General features: G+C 40.1%; 1 protein-coding gene across 26 annotated transcripts in view; it reads right to left on the bottom strand.

Moving 5' to 3' along the window:
• The window catches only part of APBB2 (amyloid beta precursor protein binding family B member 2), a 382,870-nt gene that overhangs the window by 196,102 nt on the left and 164,309 nt on the right, over nucleotides 1-22,459 (bottom strand). For 11 of the 26 annotated variants that reach the window (XM_045474262.1, XM_045474252.1, XM_045474256.1 and 8 more), the window contains one exon: nucleotides 4,406-4,474. The exons of the other annotated variants lie outside the window; for them this stretch is intronic. In XM_045474262.1, coding sequence (XP_045330218.1) covers nucleotides 4,406-4,424 — 19 coding nt within the window. In that variant the 5' untranslated portion in view covers nucleotides 4,425-4,474. The remainder of the gene's footprint in view (nucleotides 1-4,405; nucleotides 4,475-22,459) is intronic. 26 annotated transcript variants of the gene reach the window in all.

The raw sequence follows: 22,459 nt of genomic DNA, 5'->3' as shown, positions 1-22,459 counted from the left end.
CTGACAAAATAAAAACACCTACTTTCATGCAGCTTAGGTCCTACGGGTTCAGCCCACGTGTTTCAGGCAGAGATAACGCTGCCCTGTACTTCATGGAGGGCACGGCCCAGGCCCAGCCAGTCAGAGTAGCAAATCCCCATGGCTATGGTGACTGGCTCAAGGAAAAGCATGCGACCCACACAAAGCTAATCCTAAGACTGTTGCCAGAATGATCAGAGAAGGGGTGCTCTTTTTCTTGAACTGGAATATGTAAGTCTAGAACTTCAAGGGGTCACCATGAAGAGGCAAACTGAGTTAGCATGAACTTAACAAATGAGCAAGCAGATCCGTAAGATGGAGAGAAAGGAGGAAGCTCTAACGACAGTGTTGGAATCCCTAAAACGAGACATACTTGAAACATGATGCCTCTAGACTTCTCGGGAATTAAAATCAATCGATTGGAGTGTGTGTGCTTAAACCACTTTAAACTGGCCTTCTCCTTTTAGGAATTCAAAAAAAAAAAAAAAAAAAAACACCTTAGTTAATTAACAGAGTATTTTTTATGAGACCTAAAAAAAATTAGGTAAGCCAGCGTTACTCGAATTCCACGATTAACAAAGCTTTCCTGAACCCCAGAGTCACAAAGATCCCAGCACGGAGATGTAACCCCATAACTTGGATGACGTCCTAATTCAAACTCATGCTGGAATCTGTACTTAAGCCTACCCACTCTGCTTTCTCTTTTCTGAGACCTCTAAGCATCTGTCAAAGAAAAATTTTGTCAGTAATGACAGGAAACTCCTCTCCGTAACCTGCCGCTCTCCCTCTGCTCCCATGACACGCTTATAAAATTGGAAATTGACAAATGGGCCCCAGGAAACCCAATGTTGGCCCTGCTCTTCAGTGAAACTTCACAGCTTCTTCATCTTTCTGCTACACAATTTTATTTCCACTGAGGAGTTAACAGCAATACTTCTACCCTGAGGAATGTTGCCTTTTGAACTAGACTTCTAAGTAGTAAGGAAATGAAATAACTCAGATTTTTTTTTTTCTTTTAGGAAGGAGAGGCAAAATAAAGCTGGTTTCCTGAAATTACTCATGAAAGTAAACTCTCAATGTGACAAAAATGATAAGAACCTCTCTATGAACAAAAGAGGTAAAGGTTATGAGGAGGCAGCTTGGGTCATGGAGGCAGGGAGATCACAGGATTAGAACCTTGGAAGTTTCTAAAGCCAAAGGAGCCGCTTCCCACAGCTGATTCACAGGGCAGCTTCCCCGGGGTTCCTAGGATAAAAGGAAGATTTCAACAGCCAGGTCTTACCCACCTAAAAGTTTCCCATGCCCACTCAACTTAATTGCCTGAGGACTCACTTTGTTAAAAATCCCCAGTGGAACTGAGGAGACTCAAGAGAGATGTACCAGATACTTTTCTTCAAGAAACTCAGGGGTGCCTGGGTAGCTCAGTCGGTTGAGCAACTGACTTCAGCTCAGGTCATGATCTCATGGCTCGTGGGTTTGAGACCCACGTCGGGCTCTGTGCTGACAGCTCGGAGCCTGGTGCCTGCTTCGGATTCTGTGTCTCCCTCTGTCTCTGCCCCTCCCCAACTTGTGCTCTGTCTCTCTCTCTCTCTCTCTCTCAAAAATAAACATTAAAAAAACATTTTTTTAAAAAGTCAGAATAGGCAATGAGAAGATAAAGTTATTAAACAGACTCACAATGGCTAAAGTAGGCAGAGAGACGTATGAGAAAAAGGTATTTGCACAGGAAAGAGGTTAAAGGAAGGTACTCCCCAAAACAATCACAGCTAAGCTGGGTCTTAAACAGTAGGTAGGAGTCCGGCAGTGGATCAAGGTGAGAAAGGCACTGCAGATGAGGGAAAACCTGGCATTCCAATATCACCGCTGGCAAATGTGAAGATTAGTCATCTTGGAAACACAAATCAGAATGTGTGTATTCAAATAAGAATTATGACCTTCAAAGCAACCACATTGAGACAGTATATGCTTATCCCAAGGATATTTTTCCTTCTCAATTTCTAAGCCACTTTCATTGTTTAGAAAAGCCTCAATGTCTTTGGAAGATTAATGTATTTTGTAAATATAGCTCTAGACTTCTATGACCAACTCCGATGAATATGGTCAATGATCACGCTTAGGAATACTGGTTTAGGTGGGAAAAAGCAGGTGAGTGATAAAGTAATGACCCAGGAACTGAAAAGCTGGGCCTCAAGTCAATTCCAACAGGGAGCATGATACAATGGCAGACTCCTTGACTATGCCGCCAGCTGAGACCTCCTGGGAAGGGACTCCTGAGTTGAATCTTGAAGGTTCAACAGGGATTCTTCCAGGCAGATAATGGCATATGTTCTGGGGTATATTTATTTTTGAAAAGGTTCCTTGTTGGGGCATCTGGGTGGCTCAGTCAGTTAAGCATCCGACTTCGGCTCAGGTCACGATCTCACGGTTCGTGGAATCGAGCCTGTGTTGGGCTCTGCGCTGGCAGTGTGAAACCTGCTCGGATTCTCTCTCCCTTTCTCTCTCTCTGTACCCCTCCCCCTATTTGTGCACGCTCTCTCTCAAAATAAATAAACATTTACCAAAAAAAAAAAAAAAAAAAAAAAGATTCCCTCTAGTCATAGCTCCCGGGAGTTAGGAAATGGGATGGAAGGCTACCTTATCCCAGTTATTGGTCCAGATCTTCCCAAATTAGCTGCCATCTGAATTTTCAAGTAAAAAAATGACTGGAATCCATACTCCACTGAAATAAGAATACTGCTTTCCTTGTAAAATGTGTCGCATCCTATACCATTGCATGATAGTAGTAGCTGTCATTAAAAAACCGTGCTGGGTAACAGGGTCATTATCTCTTATGTAACTACCGATGAACAAAAGCAATTTGAGTACCATTAGGAAGAATGAATACGTAGCATAATAAAATATAAGTGACAATTAGAAATTCCTAGAAGTTATTTGATTAATTTACTTCCATTTAGAAGAAAACACATCATTTTATATACTTGCTAGCTTTGTTCTTACAGTTTCCATACTGAGCCTATGTTGCAATGCATTAAAAGATTTTAAATATTGAAGAAGCCCTAGGATCATTCTCAACAATTTGAACTGTACTTTTTTAAAAGGACACATATATTTGCCATGATTTTCCAAAATTAATATGCCTATTCAAACATGTATTTACAAGAAAATCTACTCCCTGCCCCTAAATTATCACAGTGTGATTAGATGGCCTCTAAAAATTAGCTCTGAGTTCCTAATTTTCCTGTGTGAATTTAGGTTTTTGACTTTTTGTATAAAAAGGATACTACCTGTCACTCATACACCTCTACTGAGCTTAGTGTTTATTCTATTATGTTTTATTTTAGTTCTCTGTTGAAACAGAACATGCAGTGTTATGTAAGAGAGAAAACAGCTCGGATGTACATAAGGAGTTTAACTACAGAACTGAGGGACTTTAATAGCTATTTGTCCATAATTTAAATCTACTTACTTAAAAACTCAGAATTTACAGAGTGGTTTGTATCCTAACAAATATGGATTCTGTCAGATTCATCTTTCACTTGCAATCCTATCCTATGTTTAATTCAAACTGTTATCGAGAGGCATCTGGGTGGCTCAGTCGGTTAAGCGTCCGCCTTCGGCTCAGGTCATGATCTCACAGTTTGTGGGTTTGAGCCCTGCGTTGGGCTCTGTGCTGACAGCTCAGAACCTGGAGCCTGCTTCAGATTTTGTGTCTCCCTCTCTCTGCCCTCCCCTGCTTGTGCTCTGTCTCTCTCTCTCTCTCTAAAAAATAAACAAACACTAAAAAAAAAAAAAAAAAAGACAAAATGTTATCGGAATTGCTTCTTCCTTATTATACTACTGTGAGGCTAAGAATTAAATCCCACACCACACTGTGTGTGGACTAGCATCCGTCATGACACAAAGAAACGGATATACAATAAAATTATGGTGGTTTTCTTAAGGACTGAATTAAATTAGCATAGATCAAGGAGAATACTGAATCGGGGAGCTCTATTCTAGACAAACCCAACAATGGCCAAGATGCTGTTTATGGAGACTCACCACCGACACTTCATTGTTCATATGTAACTGTTCACAGGCTATCAAGTACAATGCTAGATGGCAAAATTTGACATAGTCTTAGTTTCCTGTTATAATCAACTAAAATATTTTTACATTATGCTATTGCTAGAGTCATGCAATTATTACACGAATACAGGTAGGTCCAATTGATTCTTCTATCTTATTTTAACGATCCACTTTTCCATTACATGAGTGAACAATAAAAAGCAAACGTCATTTTAGCAAACCATGTTTAACATCAAAACAACCGTCTATCATAGATATTTGTTAAAATTTTAATATTCAACTGCTTCTCTGCATTGAAAAACATGGAAGTGTGTCTGACCTGGAAGTACTTCTGACATGGATCACTGGACGCCAGCAGTGGAGCAGGAAATAGGTTACAATTTGAAATCTGAAAAGAGGGATCATTTGAGAAATTAAAACCCAAATAACAAAGCATAAAAGAAAAAAAGCATAGCATTGAAAATTCTTCCAAAAGCTGTCAAAAATGTTAATTTTTGGCAGATAATATCAAAATTTGTGTTTACTTATAGTTGATCACAACACATTTGACTGAAATTTGAATTTCTGCTTAACCACATTTTCCATGAACATTTCTTGAGATTTTTTTTTCCATGCCAGGCTAGAGTTATCATCTATCTATCTATCTATCTATCTACGTGTCTCAACTTTCCAATGCTTTTTCTCATTAAAAACACACAATTCAGAAGGCAGTAAGGGAAAAAACTAGTACATTTCACCACATAAGAATCTAAACATTCTGTTTGGGAATAAAAAATGACTATAAACACAACAGAGACAAAAAAAAAAAAAAACTGAAAAAAAAATAATACTATGACTAAAAGGGCTAATTTCGTTTATACAGAAAGATCACCTTGAAATTATTAAGAAAAACATAAACAAGCCTATAGGAAAATAAGCAAAGGACAGGACAAGTCCCCAGAGAAACACAAATATCCAATGAACACATAAATAACTAACCTCACTCAAAAGTAAAGAAAATGCACATTTAAATAACAAGGACTCATTGGTTTTCCTCTACTGGCCTGCAAAGATTAACAAGCTTGATAACACATAACCTAAAACAACAACACTGGAAAAAGGAATTTTCAAAACTTGCCAATGGGATTAAAATCCGGCAAAACTTTTTGAAGGGCCATTTAGAAATATCCGAGCAAATTTAAAATGCATGGACCCCACTGTACAGCAACTGCATTTTTGAGAATTTATTTTACAGATAAACTTACATGGACTCTTGTTCTAAAAGCAAAAGATCAGTAACTAACTGTTCTTCAGTGGACATCTGGTTCATTAAATTATGATACATCCATACAACAGAGTACCGTGCCGCTATTAGGAAAAACAAAGTGGATTGACATGAACGGATATGAAAGGGTCTCAAGAAATATCACTATGAGATGAATAACATGCGCAGCAGGGCAAAATCGCATTTGAGTAAAAATCTAAAAAGCATATACATATATATATGCAAGTAAATACATACATACATACATACACACATTACACACACACACACACACACACACACACACACACACACACACAAACATCTACACAGAAAATTTCTTAAAGGAATAAAAAAAGAACTAAACACAGTGGTCAACTGCCAGTTTACCAAATTAGATACATAATAAGGAAAACTGAAAACAGACCTTGTTTTCAATGAGCTGCTATCAGGAATATCACTTGGAATGATAATCTATTATATTAATTTAAATGAAGACACTGTAAGATTCCATTTATATACAGTACAAAAACAGGAAAAACTTATCTATGTCAGGACAGTGGTTTACCCTGGAGGGCAGGAAAAAGGGAGAAGCAGGAGGGAAGCCTCTGGGACGTTATGATACTAAGCGCTGTTTCTTGATCTGGATAATGGAAGCTCAGCAAGCTCTACCCTCACGTGCAAAATTCTGTATGCTCATTATAGTTCTGTGAGATGTTTCGTGAAAAAGTCAAATGCTGGTGGTTTTCTAAAGCATTATTCAAATTGTACAACTTTATATTGTGAAGACTAAAGTCTATTCTAACCTTTCCAAACTAGTAACCTTTAATGGGCATTACCCCCAACTTTATGATTCAGATAATGACCTGACAACTTGGTCTACTGACCCACAATACATTTTTAATTATATTTCCACATATTGTGTGTAAGGCTCATTACTCTAGTATAATTAAAAGGGTGGGTTTATTTTAAATTGTCCTGAAACAGCAAAACATGCTGCCTTTATGTACCTTTGCTTTTGTCCTATGCCTTTCTCAGCTCCTGAAAAGTATTTTACAATTTTCTTTTTTTTTTTAAGTTTTTGTCTTCAGTGCACCTTAAGTTATAAGTAGAGACAGATGTGAAGTGACAGCTATTTTAAGAAAATGAATATCAATAAACAGAGAGAAAGCTAAGAAGAGGCATACTTAGAGGAGTAAAAAGGCTTGAACAAACGCTAAAAATCTGCATACTTTTCAGTGCATCTAATCTTTAAAATAAAAAAAAATATTCCTTCTTCCCAACTTGAAACAAACTCCAACTTTTATAAAGGTATGAACTGACATTCAGATAATCACTCCATATTTTAAATGGTCCTATGCTATTATTATCTGACCAACATTTATTCCATATGTGCATGGGTTATGCTAGGAGCAGGGGATACTTCGTGACGAAAACACCATTCCCCACTCTCATGGAACTTATAGACAGAACAGTCAGGAAGATGGACATTAATCACAAAATTATTCATATCGGTGTATAAGAAAAAGAATATTAGACTGGAGAATCAGGATACAGTTACCCGAGAAAGTATAATTTAAGTTGCAATTTGAGGACTAAACAGGATTTAGCTGAGTAAACATTATACACCTACCACATGCAAGGCATTCCCTGGCCCCAGGAATACACAAACATGCAGAGTTTCCCTGGGCATTTATATCCTTGATGAATAAACCTAAACTAGTAATGGTTTCCAGTGACTTTGCGGAATGGGCTAATTCTGCATAAAGAATAACCTGAGAAATACAAAAGCATTCAAGTATGTTTTTTTTTTAATTTTTTTAAATTTTTATTTATTTTTGAGAGAAAGAGTGTGACTGGGGGAGGGGCAGAGAGAGAGAGGGAGACATAGAATTCAAAGCAGGCTCCAGGCTCCGTGCTGCCGGCACAAGAGCCTGACGTGGGGCTCGAACTCACAGACTGTGAGATCATGACTTGAGGCGAAGTCTGCTGCTTAACTGACTGAGCCACCCACGCACCCCAAGTATGGTTTTAAGAATAATCTGTAGCTGTGCTGTCCAACATGGTAGCCACTAGAAGCAACAGAAGTTAGTAACACTGGAAAGGTGACTAGTGCACCTAAGGGATGCCTAATTTTATTTAATTATAATTAATTTAAATCTAAACTTAGAAATTGACACTTGATTCTTCAAGGAAACTTCTTGGGTAGGTGAATCTACTTTTTCAACAATATATTTTATGAAATCTAATACAGATCGAGTATTTCTACTGAAATTCTGCAACCCGGTTGAGTACTAGAAATGTAAAACACACTGATTTTGGAGACTTGGCATGAAAAAAAGTAAAATATCTCACTAGTAATTTTAAAATATTAATTACATGTCGAAATGATATTTTGGATATACTGAATTAAATAAAACATATTGTTAAAATTAATTTTGCCCTTATTCATTACTTATTAAAATTTTTTAAACGTATGTTTATTTTTGAGAGAGAGAGAGAGAGAGAAAGAGAGAGAGAGAGAGCGCAAGGGAGATACAGAATCCGAACCAGGCTTCAGGCTCTGAGCTGTCAGCACAGAGCCCGATGAAGGGCTCAGAACCACAAACTGCGAGATCATGACCTGAGCAGAACTTGGACGCTTAACCGACTGAGCCACCCAGGCGCCCCTTGCCCTTTTTTTTTTTTTTTTTTTGGAATTGTGGTTACTAGAGAATTTCGAATTACATATATGGCTCACATTACTTTTCTGTTGGAGAAGCACTGATCTAGGGAATGCAGACAGAGTTTGAGACAATGCCCTAATCAAAATATTATTTACCTTTTCCATAAAAGCAAAGACAGGCAGAAATGTCACCTCAGCTGTAAAGCGAGGGAAGGTCTGCTAGCATTCAGAACAAGTGTCTCTGCTTCCACGAAATCACATACTGAGTTCAAAGACACCAGAGACCTGCGTAGGCCACTACAAGCTCCATGTTAAGAATACAGCTGTGATTTTATTTTTTTTATTTAAGTTTATTTGAGAGAGAGAGAGGGAGTGAGCACAAGAGGGGGAGGGGCAGAGAAAGGGAGAGACAGAATCCCAAGCAGGTTCCTTCTGCACTGCCAGTGCAGGACCCAATGCGGGGCTTGAACTCGTGAACCATGAGATCACAACCTGAGCCGAGATCAAGAGTCAGATGCCCAACCAACTGAGCCATCCAGGCGCCCCAATACAGCTGAGGTCTTAAAGCATAAAACTATGTAAGTGAAACAATGTAGTAACCAGAGTTTCCCTTTCAGCAGCATTTTCACGTGTCCCATTAATGAAAATCCATAACACTCATATGCTTTGTGATAATGCCACGAAAGCCCAAAAAATGTCCAAAAGGACCACAGAAGAACGTCCCGAAGCAGAAATCATGGAAGCATTATTAAACAAATGAATAAGTATATAAGTTAAATTCCCACTTGTATTTGGTTCAGTATGAGATTATATGCTTTTTTCCCATGGGATATAAATAAATTCAAATTTTTATATATACCTCACCTTTTCCTATCATAACAATCCAAACCTCAATGTCTTCATTTTTCTCAATATAATACGCCCCTGACCAAGAATGCCATCTCTCACACTAATCATGCCCTTAGTGTGTTCCACTTGTGTTACTGATTATTCTTTTTATTTGTGATACTGTGTTTGTAATTTAGAATAAAAACTTTTCCCCCTTATTTTTATTGTACATTTTATCTTTTCTTAATTACACACTGTACCTATCAGGTTTCAAGTCGGGAAGAGATGATACAATCAAATTGAATAATCTGAGGTGGGTTTAATTTAGGTACTATTCAAAAAAGGTCGGCAGGGTAGGAAAACCATAAGGGGTAATGCAGACTCCAGAAGCAGCAAGAGCAAGTTACCATCCTTGGTCTGAGGGATGAGAAAACTGTGGGCAGAGAGGGCACTGCCCAACACAACTACCATCTGCAATGGGGGAGTCCCAGCCAGCTTTCAGCAACCCTGAATAAAACTGGGATCTTTTCCTGCTCTCACTGACTGATCTTTTTAACTATAAGGTTGAGAAACTATTCCCAAGTAAGCTAAAGTTATGTGTAATACTTCTTTTTCCAAGAAAAAAATGAAAACTTCCTTGTGTTCATCCATTTAGATACAGCTTAAGTATTGCATCCTTGATAAAATTTTCTTTGAACTACCTGGTTTTTTTTTTTATGCTTATTTATTTATTTGGTGGGGGGCAAAGAGAGAGGGGGAGAATCCCAACCCAACCTCTAGAATAAAGTTCTTTTAACCCTTGACAATCTAATACCCAATTGATTCTAGAACTTCTCATTTACTTAAATCCTGCATTGCCTTCAAAGAGTTACTTTCCTGAAAACTCTAACCCAGTGTAATCTGATCAGAAACAATCCCTTGCTATAACAAGTTATTTTGTAAGGTCCCTTTACTATCTTGAAGTGAAATTCATAGATAAGTAGACTATATATACACATGAATTCCAGAAAAGGAGAAATAAAAGGAGAGATACAATTCAATAAGCAAATCTCAGGCCCAACTACACTAGCAGCCATGATCTATGGGTAGATTGCTGTGAGTGCAACAACTATAAATACAAACTGAGCCAGGCATGTGCTGTGTTGTCAACCCAGAAATCATGTTCTGCACTGCTGTCAATAACAGCAATTTCAAAACGCTGAACAGCTCTAAGAAAATTCCAAAAAATGTTAAATACAAGTCATCTTACAATTAGAAGGACTTTCCACTTTTAGAATATATAGTGTATATTAAAGCCATAAAAAATACTTTAGAACTTCTAGGCTCTTGCAATTATAAACATGCTGTTTGCCTACCTGAGTATTTGGTACAGTGTTCATACGCTTTGCAGAGTGAAATATTCTTTGTTATACAGGATGCCCTGGTCTCCACCCAGAAATGCAAGTAGGGGGCCTCCTTCCACAGTCCCTAAGGGGCACTGTGCTGTAGACACTTCCAGCCTCCCCAGCTGTGAAAGTTGTAACGTCAGCCCAGAGTTCTCTCTCCACTTCCTAACTCTGACACTGAGGTCCTATATGATCTTGAACCAGTACTTCAGGTCTGAAGCACATATTCAACTGCAAATCGTGGTTACCATCCATCTGACAGTTACTACGAGGATCAAATGAGATACAGCAGGTTGCCTGCCTGCTTTGCTTAGTGCCTGGCAGATATTATTTTTTCTTACACATATGACCTCTTTTCTCAACAAGGCTGTAAGCTTTCTGAAAGAAAGGGAGGTGTCCTAGGGATCTTTTCACACCCATTGTAAGTGTTCGGCAAACTTTGGTGGCCCACATCTTCTTTCTTCCCTCCCTGCCCTGTCCTGCCCTCTGTGAAAATGTTCATAAATAATAAACGGAGTCCAAGAATGGAGCGAAGAACTGCAATTATAATGGGAACTTCCTTTCTGCCATTACTGAAGTCATTACTGTAACCTGCCAAGCATACGAAGGGCTGTCAAAAAACTGTCGCTTAACCCTCCTGAAAATATACAAGGTTGGATTCGTTGATAAATACTTTTAAAGTAGACATTGCACTCTAGGATGGGACCTATCTCTAAATTCATACTGATTCAATCATCCTTTAAGGTTTCAAATGTTTTTCCCTAAAGAACTTTAATCTCTACTTTCAGATCTATAATTTGGAACAGCTGCATCAGATGACTCCACAGTCGAACTCTAAAAATCCTTTAAACTGCCTACTGCATACAATACACACAGTTTCCATTAAACAACTAAAGTGTGTAAAGTTTTATGATGCATACATAATGAAGAGTATTTAGTAAGTATATACATATGCAAAATTTTATTTTTAGTATTTTGTATTTCCACAGAGAAGTAGAGGTGTGGCATACCATATTTCACTCAATGAAAATAACTTGATTTTTTTAAAAAAGTTTTGAGATCTGATTACTAGTAACAATTTCTTGCCATCCACATACCTGGGGGCTATATTATCTACTGTTAAGAATCACTGTTCTGGAAAAGCCTAAATTCTCCACTTACATAACTTAAAATAGAAAAAAAGTTCTCAGCAATAAAGATGCCGGGACTAATCCTATCTCTAATGTCCATATCTTACACAAAAACCCGTAAGGACACTGATTTGTGATTCTAGCTCTTTATCTTACTTGATTCGGTGTTCTCAGTGCCAGATTTTAAAACCAGATCCAAGAACACTATCAAAAAATATGCACAAAGAAAACTCTGTTTCCTGGAATGTATCCCAGGGGGGAAAATACCAAAATTGGAAAAGAAATACTTTTAAAACAGAATAAAGGTAGACTTTTCCATTTATGAATTACCTTTATAACTCTTAACAATTTTTTTAAATGAAGCAAAAGCTTTATGGTTCCTCCAAAAATATATTTGACCCCCATTTTTCACACTTCAAAGGCATGACACCTGCAGTTTAGAAATAACAGCAATATTTAATGCTTCTAAGAAGTACCAATTTAAAATATGCTGCTGGATGGCTTTGGAGGGTGGACTGCATCAATGGCCTCAATTAACACGTCTCTGTATCCTTGCCCTCTGCCCCCCAACTTTGTAGCCCCTTCCCACTGATTATGGCCTAGCTGTGTGGCTTGCTCTGGTCATTAGGAGGTTGGCAAATAGAATGATACAGAAGCTTGAAAAGCATGGCCCACTTCCAGCCCCTTGAAAAACGATTAAGATCTGTGCTACTGCCATGAGAACACATCCAGGTTGGCCTCTCAGAAGGATGCTGGAGTGTTAGGTAAGATAGATGAATCCTCTTGGCCGAGGCCATCTTAGACCGGCCTAAGCCAGCTGCCCATCAAACACGTGGAAGAGTGTTGCCAAGGGCTGCATGCTGGGCCTGCAGCTAACTGCAGGACCATGAGAGAGCCCAGCAGATACCGTGAGCATCCCTCGGCCATCCTGTAGATACCAACGGCTATTGCTGAAGCTACTGAATTTTGCGGTGGTTCATCATGCAACATTACTGTGGTAATAGATAAATGATACATGAATTATACCCACAACAGTCAAAATGAGATAACAGGAGAGCTGTTGGGATTAAACCTCAATCAATCCAGGGGAGGTATGCTGCTGTGTGAGGATCCCACTGTGGGGAACCAAGTTCTTCCCTGCCCTCCCTGGGTTACACAGGAATGTCTTGATCAATACAGGCTTCATCTTTGGTCTCTCCCGTTGTTCATAAACAACACACAACCATGTACACTCAGCATGTCAGAGTACCCTGTGATGGCAAATTTTAGGGATGTGTCATAAGGTCATACTGGAAGCATTATTTTTACTAGGAACAAAATCAGAAACAAAAAAATCAATAGGAAACTGAATTACATCTCTACGGTGGAGTATTATGCGTTATTTAAAAGTGAGGAGGGGCGCCTGAGTGGCTCAGTCGGTTGGGCATCCGACTTCGGCTCAGGTCATGATCTCACACTCCGTGAGTTCGAGCCCTGCACTGGGCTCTGTGCTGACAGCTCAGAGCCTGGAGCCTGTTTCAGATTCTGTGTCTCCCTCTCTCTCTGACCCTCCCCCGTTCATGCTCTGTCTCTCTGTCTCAAAAATAAATAAACGTAAAAAAAGAAAAATAAAAATAAAAAAATAAAAGTGAGGATGTTCTATATATAGTTATCTAGAAAGATCTCTATTAAGTATTATTGAAGAAAAAAACTAGCTATGAAACAGTGTGATGAGTATACTGGCATTACATACACAGTACTTCTAACTTTTCCGTATGTTTGAAAATTGTCATAATGAAAAGTTAAAATAAAGGTGGCAGGCATAGTGTCATTCTTTCATAAATTTAAAAAAAAATCTTTTTGTGGTAAAATAAAACACACATTTAGAAAATTACACAAAACAAATAGTTTATCAGTTATTATAAAGAAAACACTCTTACAACTACCACCCAGATCAAAAAAAGGACTTTTCTAGCCACCCCAGAAGGCCCTCCATGAACTTCTTCCATTCTTCTAAAAGTAAACAAACCTATCTTGACCTTATAGTAATTATTTCCTTGCTTTGCTTTATGATTTCATTACCCCACTGTATGACCTTGGTCAATATAGTCAATTCTTTCCCATTTTTAAAAATTTCACAGGTCTTTTAAGTTACATGTAATTTATGTCCCCCTCCATCTTTTTCTTTACTTTACAATTTATTCATTAAAAAACCCAGATCTGAGTAAGTCATGGCATGAAAGGTACAGCATAGGAAATACAGTCAATGGTACTGTTATAGCTCTGTATGGTGACAGATGGCAGCTAGACTTATGGTGAGCATACCATAATAGAGAGACCTGTCAAACTGCTATGCTGTACACCCGAAACTAATATAACGCTGCATGTCACCTCTACTTCAATTTTCAAAATTAAAAAAAAAAAAAAATCAGGGCCAGATGAGCTATGGAGTTTCCACAGTATGGATTCTGCTGACTGCATACTCACGATACAAGTGAACACGTTGCACTGTCCTCTGAATTTCCTGCAAGTTGGCAGCTGCATTCAGAGGCTTGAAAAAATTGAGATTCAATCCATTTGGTGGGATGCTCTTTCATCAGGAAGCACATAATATCTGGTTTTCACCAGTTTCTAATGTTTGCAGTCATTGTCACTCACCGTTTGGATCCATTAAATAAACAGAGATTGTAAAAATGGTAATATTTTAATTCTCTCATTTCATTTTCATTTGTTGAGTGGAAAAATTTTAGGAGATTCTTCCCATCATCTACTACATGGTTATCCAGTAGTCAGTTCACATAAGAAAGGCAGGATAAATACTTGACTCTTTTCTGACTACTTTCAAGGTAACAAATTGGTGTTCCATTAACCTCAGATGGTAACCAATAATTTTTTTTTTCATATCATGAGAGGTCATGGACTTAAACATATTCACAACCCTCATTTCTGAACCTCAAATCGTCCCAGTTTTTACCACTAGGATCATCTTTAGGTTGGCTCCTGAGTCCTTCTGACATGGCCCCAATCTTTGATAGCTTCCTTGCTACTGCCTAGGGATATTACAGGCTCATCTTCTCTTTCCCTGGTTATTTTTGGTGTTGAAAGCTCACTCTTCAGGATATTTCTTAGGAAGAGCTCATAGGAACAATATTTCCTCCCGTAACTTCTTGCATGTTAGTAATAGTTGGTGTTCTTTATACTTGAAGGTCAATTTTCCTAGACTTAAAAAATACAGGCTCACATCTTTTCTTTGAGTGCCGTAAATATGTTATTCCATTCTTCTTCTGGCATAAAGTGTTTCTGTCAGAAAGTCTGAGAACAACCTAATTCTGCTGTTTTTCTCTTTTTGTCTACATACCCAAAGGACCTTTTCTCTTGTTTTGGTTTTTTTTAAGGCAGTATGTTTACTAGATTATCTTGACATGGGTTGTTCTAGGTTGATATTCTAAAATACATGGTTTACTCTTTTTTTTTTTTTAAGTTTACTTATTTTGAGAGAGAGAGAGAGAGAGAGCGAGCAGGGGAGATACAGAGAAGCAGAGAGAGAATCCCAAGCAGGCTCCACACTATCAGCACAGAGCCCAATGCAGGGCTTGAACTCACTAACCATGAGATTATGACCTGAGCCGAAACCAAGAGTTGGACAGTCAACCAACTAAGCCACCCAGGCACCCCGTTTCTGAATTTTTCTAATTCAGATGTATGCTGTTCTTTCTCGCCTTATATAATTTTGAAAATAATCCTTTTGGGGCGCCTGGGTGGCGCAGTCGGTTAAGCGTCCGACTTCAGCCAGGTCACGATCTCGCGGTCCGTGAGTTGGAGCCCCGCGTCAGGCTCTGGGCTGATGGCTCAGAGCCTGGAGCCTGTTTCCGATTCTGTGTCTCCCTCTCTCTCTGCCCCTCCCCCGTTCATGCTCTGTCTCTCTCTGTCCCAAAAATAAATAAACGTTGGAAAAAAAAAATTAAAAAAAAAAAAAAAAGAAAAGAATCCTTTTACTCTCTTTTGAAATAGTATACTTTAATTTTTTAAAGCATGTCTTTTTTGGCATGCTTTCATTGTCCATAAGAATATTATTCTGTTCCTTTTTTTTTTTTTAATAGTGTGTTTGTATGGGATGTAATCTTGCTAGTGTTCTGTACTTCTATAAAATTTTATAAAAGTACAGAACACTAGCAAGATTACATCCCATAAACTCACTATGAAAAGAGAAAGAATAAGGAACAGAGTGATATCCTTACAATGAAACCATGCCAAAAAAACATGCTTTTAAAAATTCAAATATACTATTTCAAAAGAGGGTAAAAGATTATTTTCAAATTATATAAGACATAAAAGAACTGCACACATGTGAATTAGAAACGTGTGTGTGTGTGTGTGTGTGTGTGTGTGTGTATGTATATAATTTACATAGTCTCTCTTTTATTACCTTTCCCTCCCCTATTTGCAAAGCTCTATGAAGGCAGGGACTACCTCTGTTTCACTCATCAGTATATTCCTAATGTCTGGCAGATGGCAGATGTTCAATAAATAGTCCATGAAGGAATGTATAGAATAGTTCACTAAAATGTTAATAGCAGTAATCTCTGGGTGGCAGGATTTAGAAAAATGTCTTCCAAACCTTTGTGTGTTGCTGATTTGGGTAAATTCTTTTATAATGAGTGAAGCATTTTCATATTCAGAGCAAAGAGTTATTTATTGTCAATGTGAAAGAAGGAAAGTTTGTACATGAAACTCTCTATGTACATACTATACATTGAAAGGAGGGAAGGAAAGAAGGAAGGAAGGAAGGAAAGAAGGAAGGAAGGAAAGAAGGGAGGAAAGAAGGGAGGAAAGAAGGGAGGAAAGAAGGGAGGAAAGAAGGGAGGAAAGAAGGGAGGAAAGGAGGAGTAACCCCATCTCCCCATCCCTCCCACCCCCTCACTGCATATGACTTCTATTCATAAAGGAAGCCTCTGGCGTCAGAGGTGATAAGGCTTAGTTTTACTAAGAAAGACTAGGTTTAGAGTTGGTGAAAAGGAAGACAGCAACCACCCATCTGCCTTCCATGCTATATTTGACAAGATTTTACTCTGCAGCTCAGAAAACATGTTAATAGGACTTCTTGTGGTGGAGAGGAAGGGATTAAAAAAGCAAAGAACCTTGTTGTGATAGTTTGGCACTATATTGAAAATGGCACACAGTGCCTGCAATTCATGGAACAAAGATAACATCTTTTCATAAAATCTGCACTCCAAGACATCCCAGATATACAACCAAGAAATGCCGATGGCAGTGACGCAAAAGCACCAAACAGAACAATCCCAAACAAGAACGAGATGAAGCCTTAATTTGCTTAACTGGGCCTTCATATATCTATTAGAGAAAACATAAGAGATGAACTGCCTCATAAAACAGATGGTCTTCTCCAGCTCCCCCTTTAAAAAAAAAAAAAAAAAAAGAGATAATTAAAGGAAACGAAAGAGTAAGGATCTTGTTAAATTGGCTAAGGAAAATGATTTCATTTGAAGTAGAACGCGTGAGTTTTTGGAGAAAGGATTTCAAGTTTTCCCTCGGAGCTAACACAGGTCATTTGGCAAAGCCTACCTGAGAAGGGGAAGGCCCTCCTAGGGCAAAAGCCTCCTAGACAGCAGGGAACACCCTGGCAGGCCCTATTAAGAAGCAAAGAGAAAGGCTGAGGGGTAACATGGCCTTGTTGAAAGAGCACTGGATAGGGAGTCAGGACATATGAAATCTACTTCTTGATTCGTGAGTCCAAGGAACCTACTTCACTTAGTCACCTTTTAATTTTTCTTACAGAAACCCATTATTCATTCCCCTGTCCTATCTTGGTAGTTAAGAATAAATGAGATAACGAGAAAAATCTGTATAACAAAGACTGCAAGTGCAAAATTGTTAGTTTATACTGGAATTTTATTTCATTGCTAGATATAAAGTCCACTGAGCAGTACTGTTGTACGTTAAAAATCGGAGGGAAGGGAAATGAGGGTCCAGGTACTCGGAACCCAATAGAAGAATGAGTATGTCCATGTCTGTTCTTTAAGCTCTAAGACACTTTCTTGAGAAGGAGAAGCAGATAAAAGCATACCCTGGGGCTCCTGGGTGGCTCAGTCAGATAAACACCTAACTCCTGATCTCCGCTCAGGTCATGATCTCACAGGTCCGTGGGTTTGAGCTCCACACTGGGCTTTGCACTGGCAGCGCAGAGCCTGCTTGGGATTCTCTCTCTCCCTCGCTCTCTGCCCCCACCCCCCCCCGCTTGTGCACTCTCTCTCTCTTTCTCTCTCTCTCTCTCAAAATAAATAAATAGTTTTTTTTTAAGTATACCTCAAAACAACTCAAAATTCTATGCCAGATTCTTTTTTTTTTAATGTTTACTTATTTATTTTGAGAGAGAGAGCACATGCATGCAAGCGGGAGAGGGACAGAGAGAGAGGGAGAGAGAGAATCCCAAGCACGTTCTGCACGGTCAGCACAGAGCCTGACAGAGGGCTCAAACCCACGAACCGTGAGATCAAGACCTGAGCCAAAAATCAAGAGTCGGACACTCAACTGAGCCACCCAGGCGCCCCCCCCCTCCATGCCAGATTCTTTTTTTTTTTTTTTAATTTTTTTTTTAACGTTTATTTATTTTTGAGACAGAGAGAGACAGAGCATGAACGGGGGAGGGTCAGAGAGATGGAGACACAGAATCTGAAACAGGCTCCAGGCTCTGAGCTGTCAGCACAGAGCCCGACGCGGGGCTCGAACTCACGGATCGTGAGATCATGACCTGAGCTGAAGTCGGCCACTTAACCGACTGAGCCACCCAGGCACCCCCTCCATGCCAGATTCTTAACTGAGACAATGATAGGAGCCAGGAGTCTCTTATGGTCTTGGCTGGGATTCATCCAAGAAAGGGCATTGCCCCCCCCCACAAATGACATAATGCCTACTGAGCCTGAGTTTTTAACCAAAGCCTAGCAGATAATATTAAGCCCTGGATAATAGTAACTATTGTTGAAGGCTTCTTCTGGGCTAAATAAACATAAACAGTGTGCTCAGTGTCTCTCAGGTCTGACAAGCCCTAAAAGATAGACACCATTTTTCTCATTTTACACAGACACGGACCTAAGGCAAGGCTGAGAAACCTGCAAAACATCAGATGGCTCAGAAGCAGCAGGGCCCAGGCTCTAAATCTGGTCTGCTGATTCTAGAATCCTTAGGTTTGTATTCTACTCCACTGCCTCTCCCAGGAAGTAGAAAGAGGGATGGGACTGGTAAAGCAGAGACTCCAAAGATCCCATCTGCAGAGATTATCAATCCCTCACCCACTGGTTCCAGAAGGTGAGAGTCACAAGCAAGCAATTAGGAAATGGCTTCTCTTCACCAACATCACAAAAGCACCACTGAACTTCCTTTTTGACCTCCCTTCTAATTACCTCTGGACCTCTTCTGTTCTCCCTGCATTCTTGAAATCCTTTCTCCTCTCTCCTTTGGACTTTGCCTGATGCTTCTCATATCACTTCCCCAATTCCTGTTCATGAAAATCAAATCCATTCTATGTTTCCAAAAATTACCATTACATCTCCTTTCAACACATAATGCATAGGAATCAATCCTGATTTCACTATAGTGGCATAGAGACATTTGGCAATTGTCTTAATGAAAACAATTTCATTTGTTGTTTACCAGGCATTGTCTTAAGACTTCATACATATTAACCGTTTCAATCCTTATAACCACAGTGTGAGTAGGGAGCTATCATTATCTCCATTTTATAGATGAAGTAACAGACAGCGAGATACTAAGTAAGTGCCTGAGGTCACACATGTAGCAGGTGGTGAAGTACTTTGTTTACAACCTCTCTGAACTTCAGTTCTCTCATCTTGAAAATAAAAATATTCACTTCACGTTGTTACCAGGCAAAAATGGAATAAACATACATAAACCAGGTTACAACAATAACTTAAATTCCCCCTTCTTCCTCTAGCATTTCCGGGATCATCCTAAGGTACAGTCCGGAAACTTTCAATTAGATGAGAACACCGGGAGAGAGGAGGAGTGCTCAGTTTCTTTCGGACGTGTGGTCTCATGTGTGAGTCACACATGGTTGTGAAGTAGGTACTACAATCCCCGTGTTATAGATGAGGGATTCCAGAACTTGAGGGCATGGACACTCTGCTGGTGACTTGAACCAGAATTCTAACCCACATGTGTATATTGTCTCTCCATCGTTTTATAAGGGGCTCGAGGACAGCCCAGCCTTCTGGCTCCCCATCTTCATCACAAAGCCACACCCAGGAGAATAGGGTTGCGTAAATTCCACACGCGGCCAGTGCTGATGCGACTGCTTTACCTTTCCCGGAGAAATCAAGATGGCAAACCGAACTCAAAGATAAAAATAGGTGCAGTCACATTTAATGATCTGGCACAATTTCCATCTCCTCTGATAGGAAGAAAAAGGAGGGAGGGAAGGCAAAGAAATGATGAAAGGAAGGAGAGAGGGAAAGAAGAAAATGACCCAGGCTGCGGATGATAATGAAACAAAAACCCAAAGTGGCATCTCTGTGTTGGTCTCTCGTCCACTTTCGGAATTTTTTCCACAAGAGTGTCAGCTACGGATCTTGCAACAACCTGCTGTTCCTTCTCAGCCCTTCGGCCAGGGGGCTTACAGTTACAGAAGCCTCAGAGAAGACCAGGAACGGGCCGACCAGGAACACTCTTTCCAGAAAGGCAGCCAGAGGGAAGAAACTGGCCCAGCCCTGCCCCGCAAGGCCGCCACCAGGAACAGGGCGTTCCTCTCAACACAGGATGTCCACTCACACACGCACACCGCGGTCCTCCTCTATCTCTAGCCACCGTCGGCTCTCCTCGTCAGTGAGGAAAGCGGAAGGCAAGAAACACTGCCAGGGAAGCCGAAACAAAGGAGGCCCCGAATGCAGGCCACACCCACCACCGTGCCTGCCCTCACACCCACTATTCTTAAACTGGAAAGAGGACAAGCCACCTTAGAAATGTCTTAAGATGGCCTTCAAAAGAACTGTTTAGACCTCCTCTGGGCCCCGCATCACAATGACAGATGAGCTCGAGAGGGTCCATAAACGCAGAAATATGTTAGGACACACTGACGTGGATCTTTTTTCCAGATGGTTTTCTCAAGTTAAGAACCACGGCACTACTTGCTCACAGTGAGAAAACAGGGCTGGGGGAAAAAAATCGTCACCACCACCCCCCCCCCCATGAAGTCTCTTCCTCAAGTCCCCTGGTTCAGTGAGGCAGACCTCCCAGCAAGATCTCAGCCATGCTGTCCCACCCTGGCCCCCATATCCACCTGGGGTCTGGCACCAGAGATCTATGCTTAGGAGCTACAGGCATCTGAATTCTCATCCCTTCACTGCCATTATCAGCACCTAAGCCAGGGTTCTATGAACTCTCTGGGAGGCCTGTAGTCCCCCTCTTGATTGCCGGTCTGCCCTCACTGCAGATTTGTCTTCCCAAGAGAATCTGCCACCTTTATCACCACCATACCTACGGCTCCAGGCCATTAAAAGTGGGACCATAGGGGCAAACCACTTGGGTCTGAATTCTGTCTCCATCACCTCCTACGGGTGTCTTTGGGTAAGTCACTTACCCTCTATGCCTCAGTTTCCTCAACTGTAAAATGGAGATGAGAGTACCTACATCAAAGGCTTGCTGCAGGAATCAGGTGTGTGCATGAAACACTCAGAATGGTGGTGGTATAGTCAGTGCTATGGAAGTATTAGCTATCAGCAGCATCAGCATGACTATTTTAAGAGTTCTCCAATGGCTACCAAGTAAAATCCCCATTCCATCCATAGGCTCTCAAGACCCTCCATGTACAGCTCCAACCTGCCTCTAATCTCTGCAGACATAAGCCCTTCCTCTACCATCTGACCCCCAAAGGGGCACCAGACTGGGCTCCCCACCCTTTTATTGAACCTACTGACGTCCCATCAGTGCCCATCAAACCTTCACCATATCTGAAGGATGAGCCCAAACACTGATCACACCCAAGACATTGTCATCAAGAATTCCAGTGGACATGGGGCGCCTGGGTGGCTCAGTCGGCTAAGGATCTGACTCTCGACTTCAGCTCAGGTCATGATCTCACCGTTCATGATACTGAGCCCCACATCGGGCTCTGTGCTCACAGCACAGAGCCTGCTTGGGATTCTGTCCCCCTCTCTATCTGCTCCTCCCCCACTTGCTCTCTATCTCTCTCGAAAAAAATAAATTAAAAAAAATTCCAGTGGACAGTACTGAAGGTGTTAATGCATCTAGCAGGTTTTGTGGTCCTGCCCCTACCTGCCCAAGAGCCATCTTTCTGGTTTACCACAAAGAAATAACCTTTGTCCTCTCTGGGACTTCGTTTCCTAGCTGCAAAATGAGGCAGTCAGAATCGATGGCTTCCGAAGACTTATTTTGAAGGCCCTTGGGGTTACACGATGTTTCGTTGTTCCTTTGGAATAATCTTTCATTAACGAAGCAGAAGATGTATAGGTTAACCACATACATTTTAATTTTTTGAAATGAATGACTGAAATGGTTTTAGGTCTTAGGTTCCAAGGTTATGAAAAAAACTGTAATTTTACTAGATGCTGTCTAAAATTTCTCTTTATAATTGGAGGATGCTATGACTTGTAATCCTTTTTTCCTAAGAGCTTAGAAGACCATTTTTATTTTATACCTTAAATTATCTCATGATGCCTACCACAGTACCACTTCAACCCTCCACGTGGAAAACGATGCGCTGAGTTTTTGCACTAAGTCCAAGCCAGTAAAAAAGAAAACCCAAGTTAATTCCCCTACCCCTATTTTCAGCAATGCAAACTTCCAGGATAAATGGTTTTCCATAAAAGTACAGAACTAGCCCCCAGATTTCTTGAAATCCCCAGGGTGGAACTTGGCCATAAAAAGTTTGAAAAGAAGTAGAAAATTTAATAATAGCATTACCCTGAAATCCAATAAAGCCTGTTGGAGCTTCACATTTTTAAGAAATCAGACTATTTATGCTATTACCCCTAGTACTGCTATAGTTTCCTACAAAGCCATAAATATACACAATGTAGTTCACCAGAACACTGACTAAGACTATCATAAAAAAGGCCATAAGGAAGATACCGGCCATGAAGCACGGTTCCAT

This window comes from Leopardus geoffroyi, chromosome B1 (genome assembly GCF_018350155.1).
Source record: "Leopardus geoffroyi isolate Oge1 chromosome B1, O.geoffroyi_Oge1_pat1.0, whole genome shotgun sequence".
In the NCBI taxonomy this organism is placed as follows: domain Eukaryota; kingdom Metazoa; phylum Chordata; class Mammalia; order Carnivora; family Felidae; genus Leopardus; species Leopardus geoffroyi.
The sequence above is the reverse complement of the archived record's forward strand: the minus strand, read 5'-3'. Positions and strand labels throughout refer to the sequence as shown.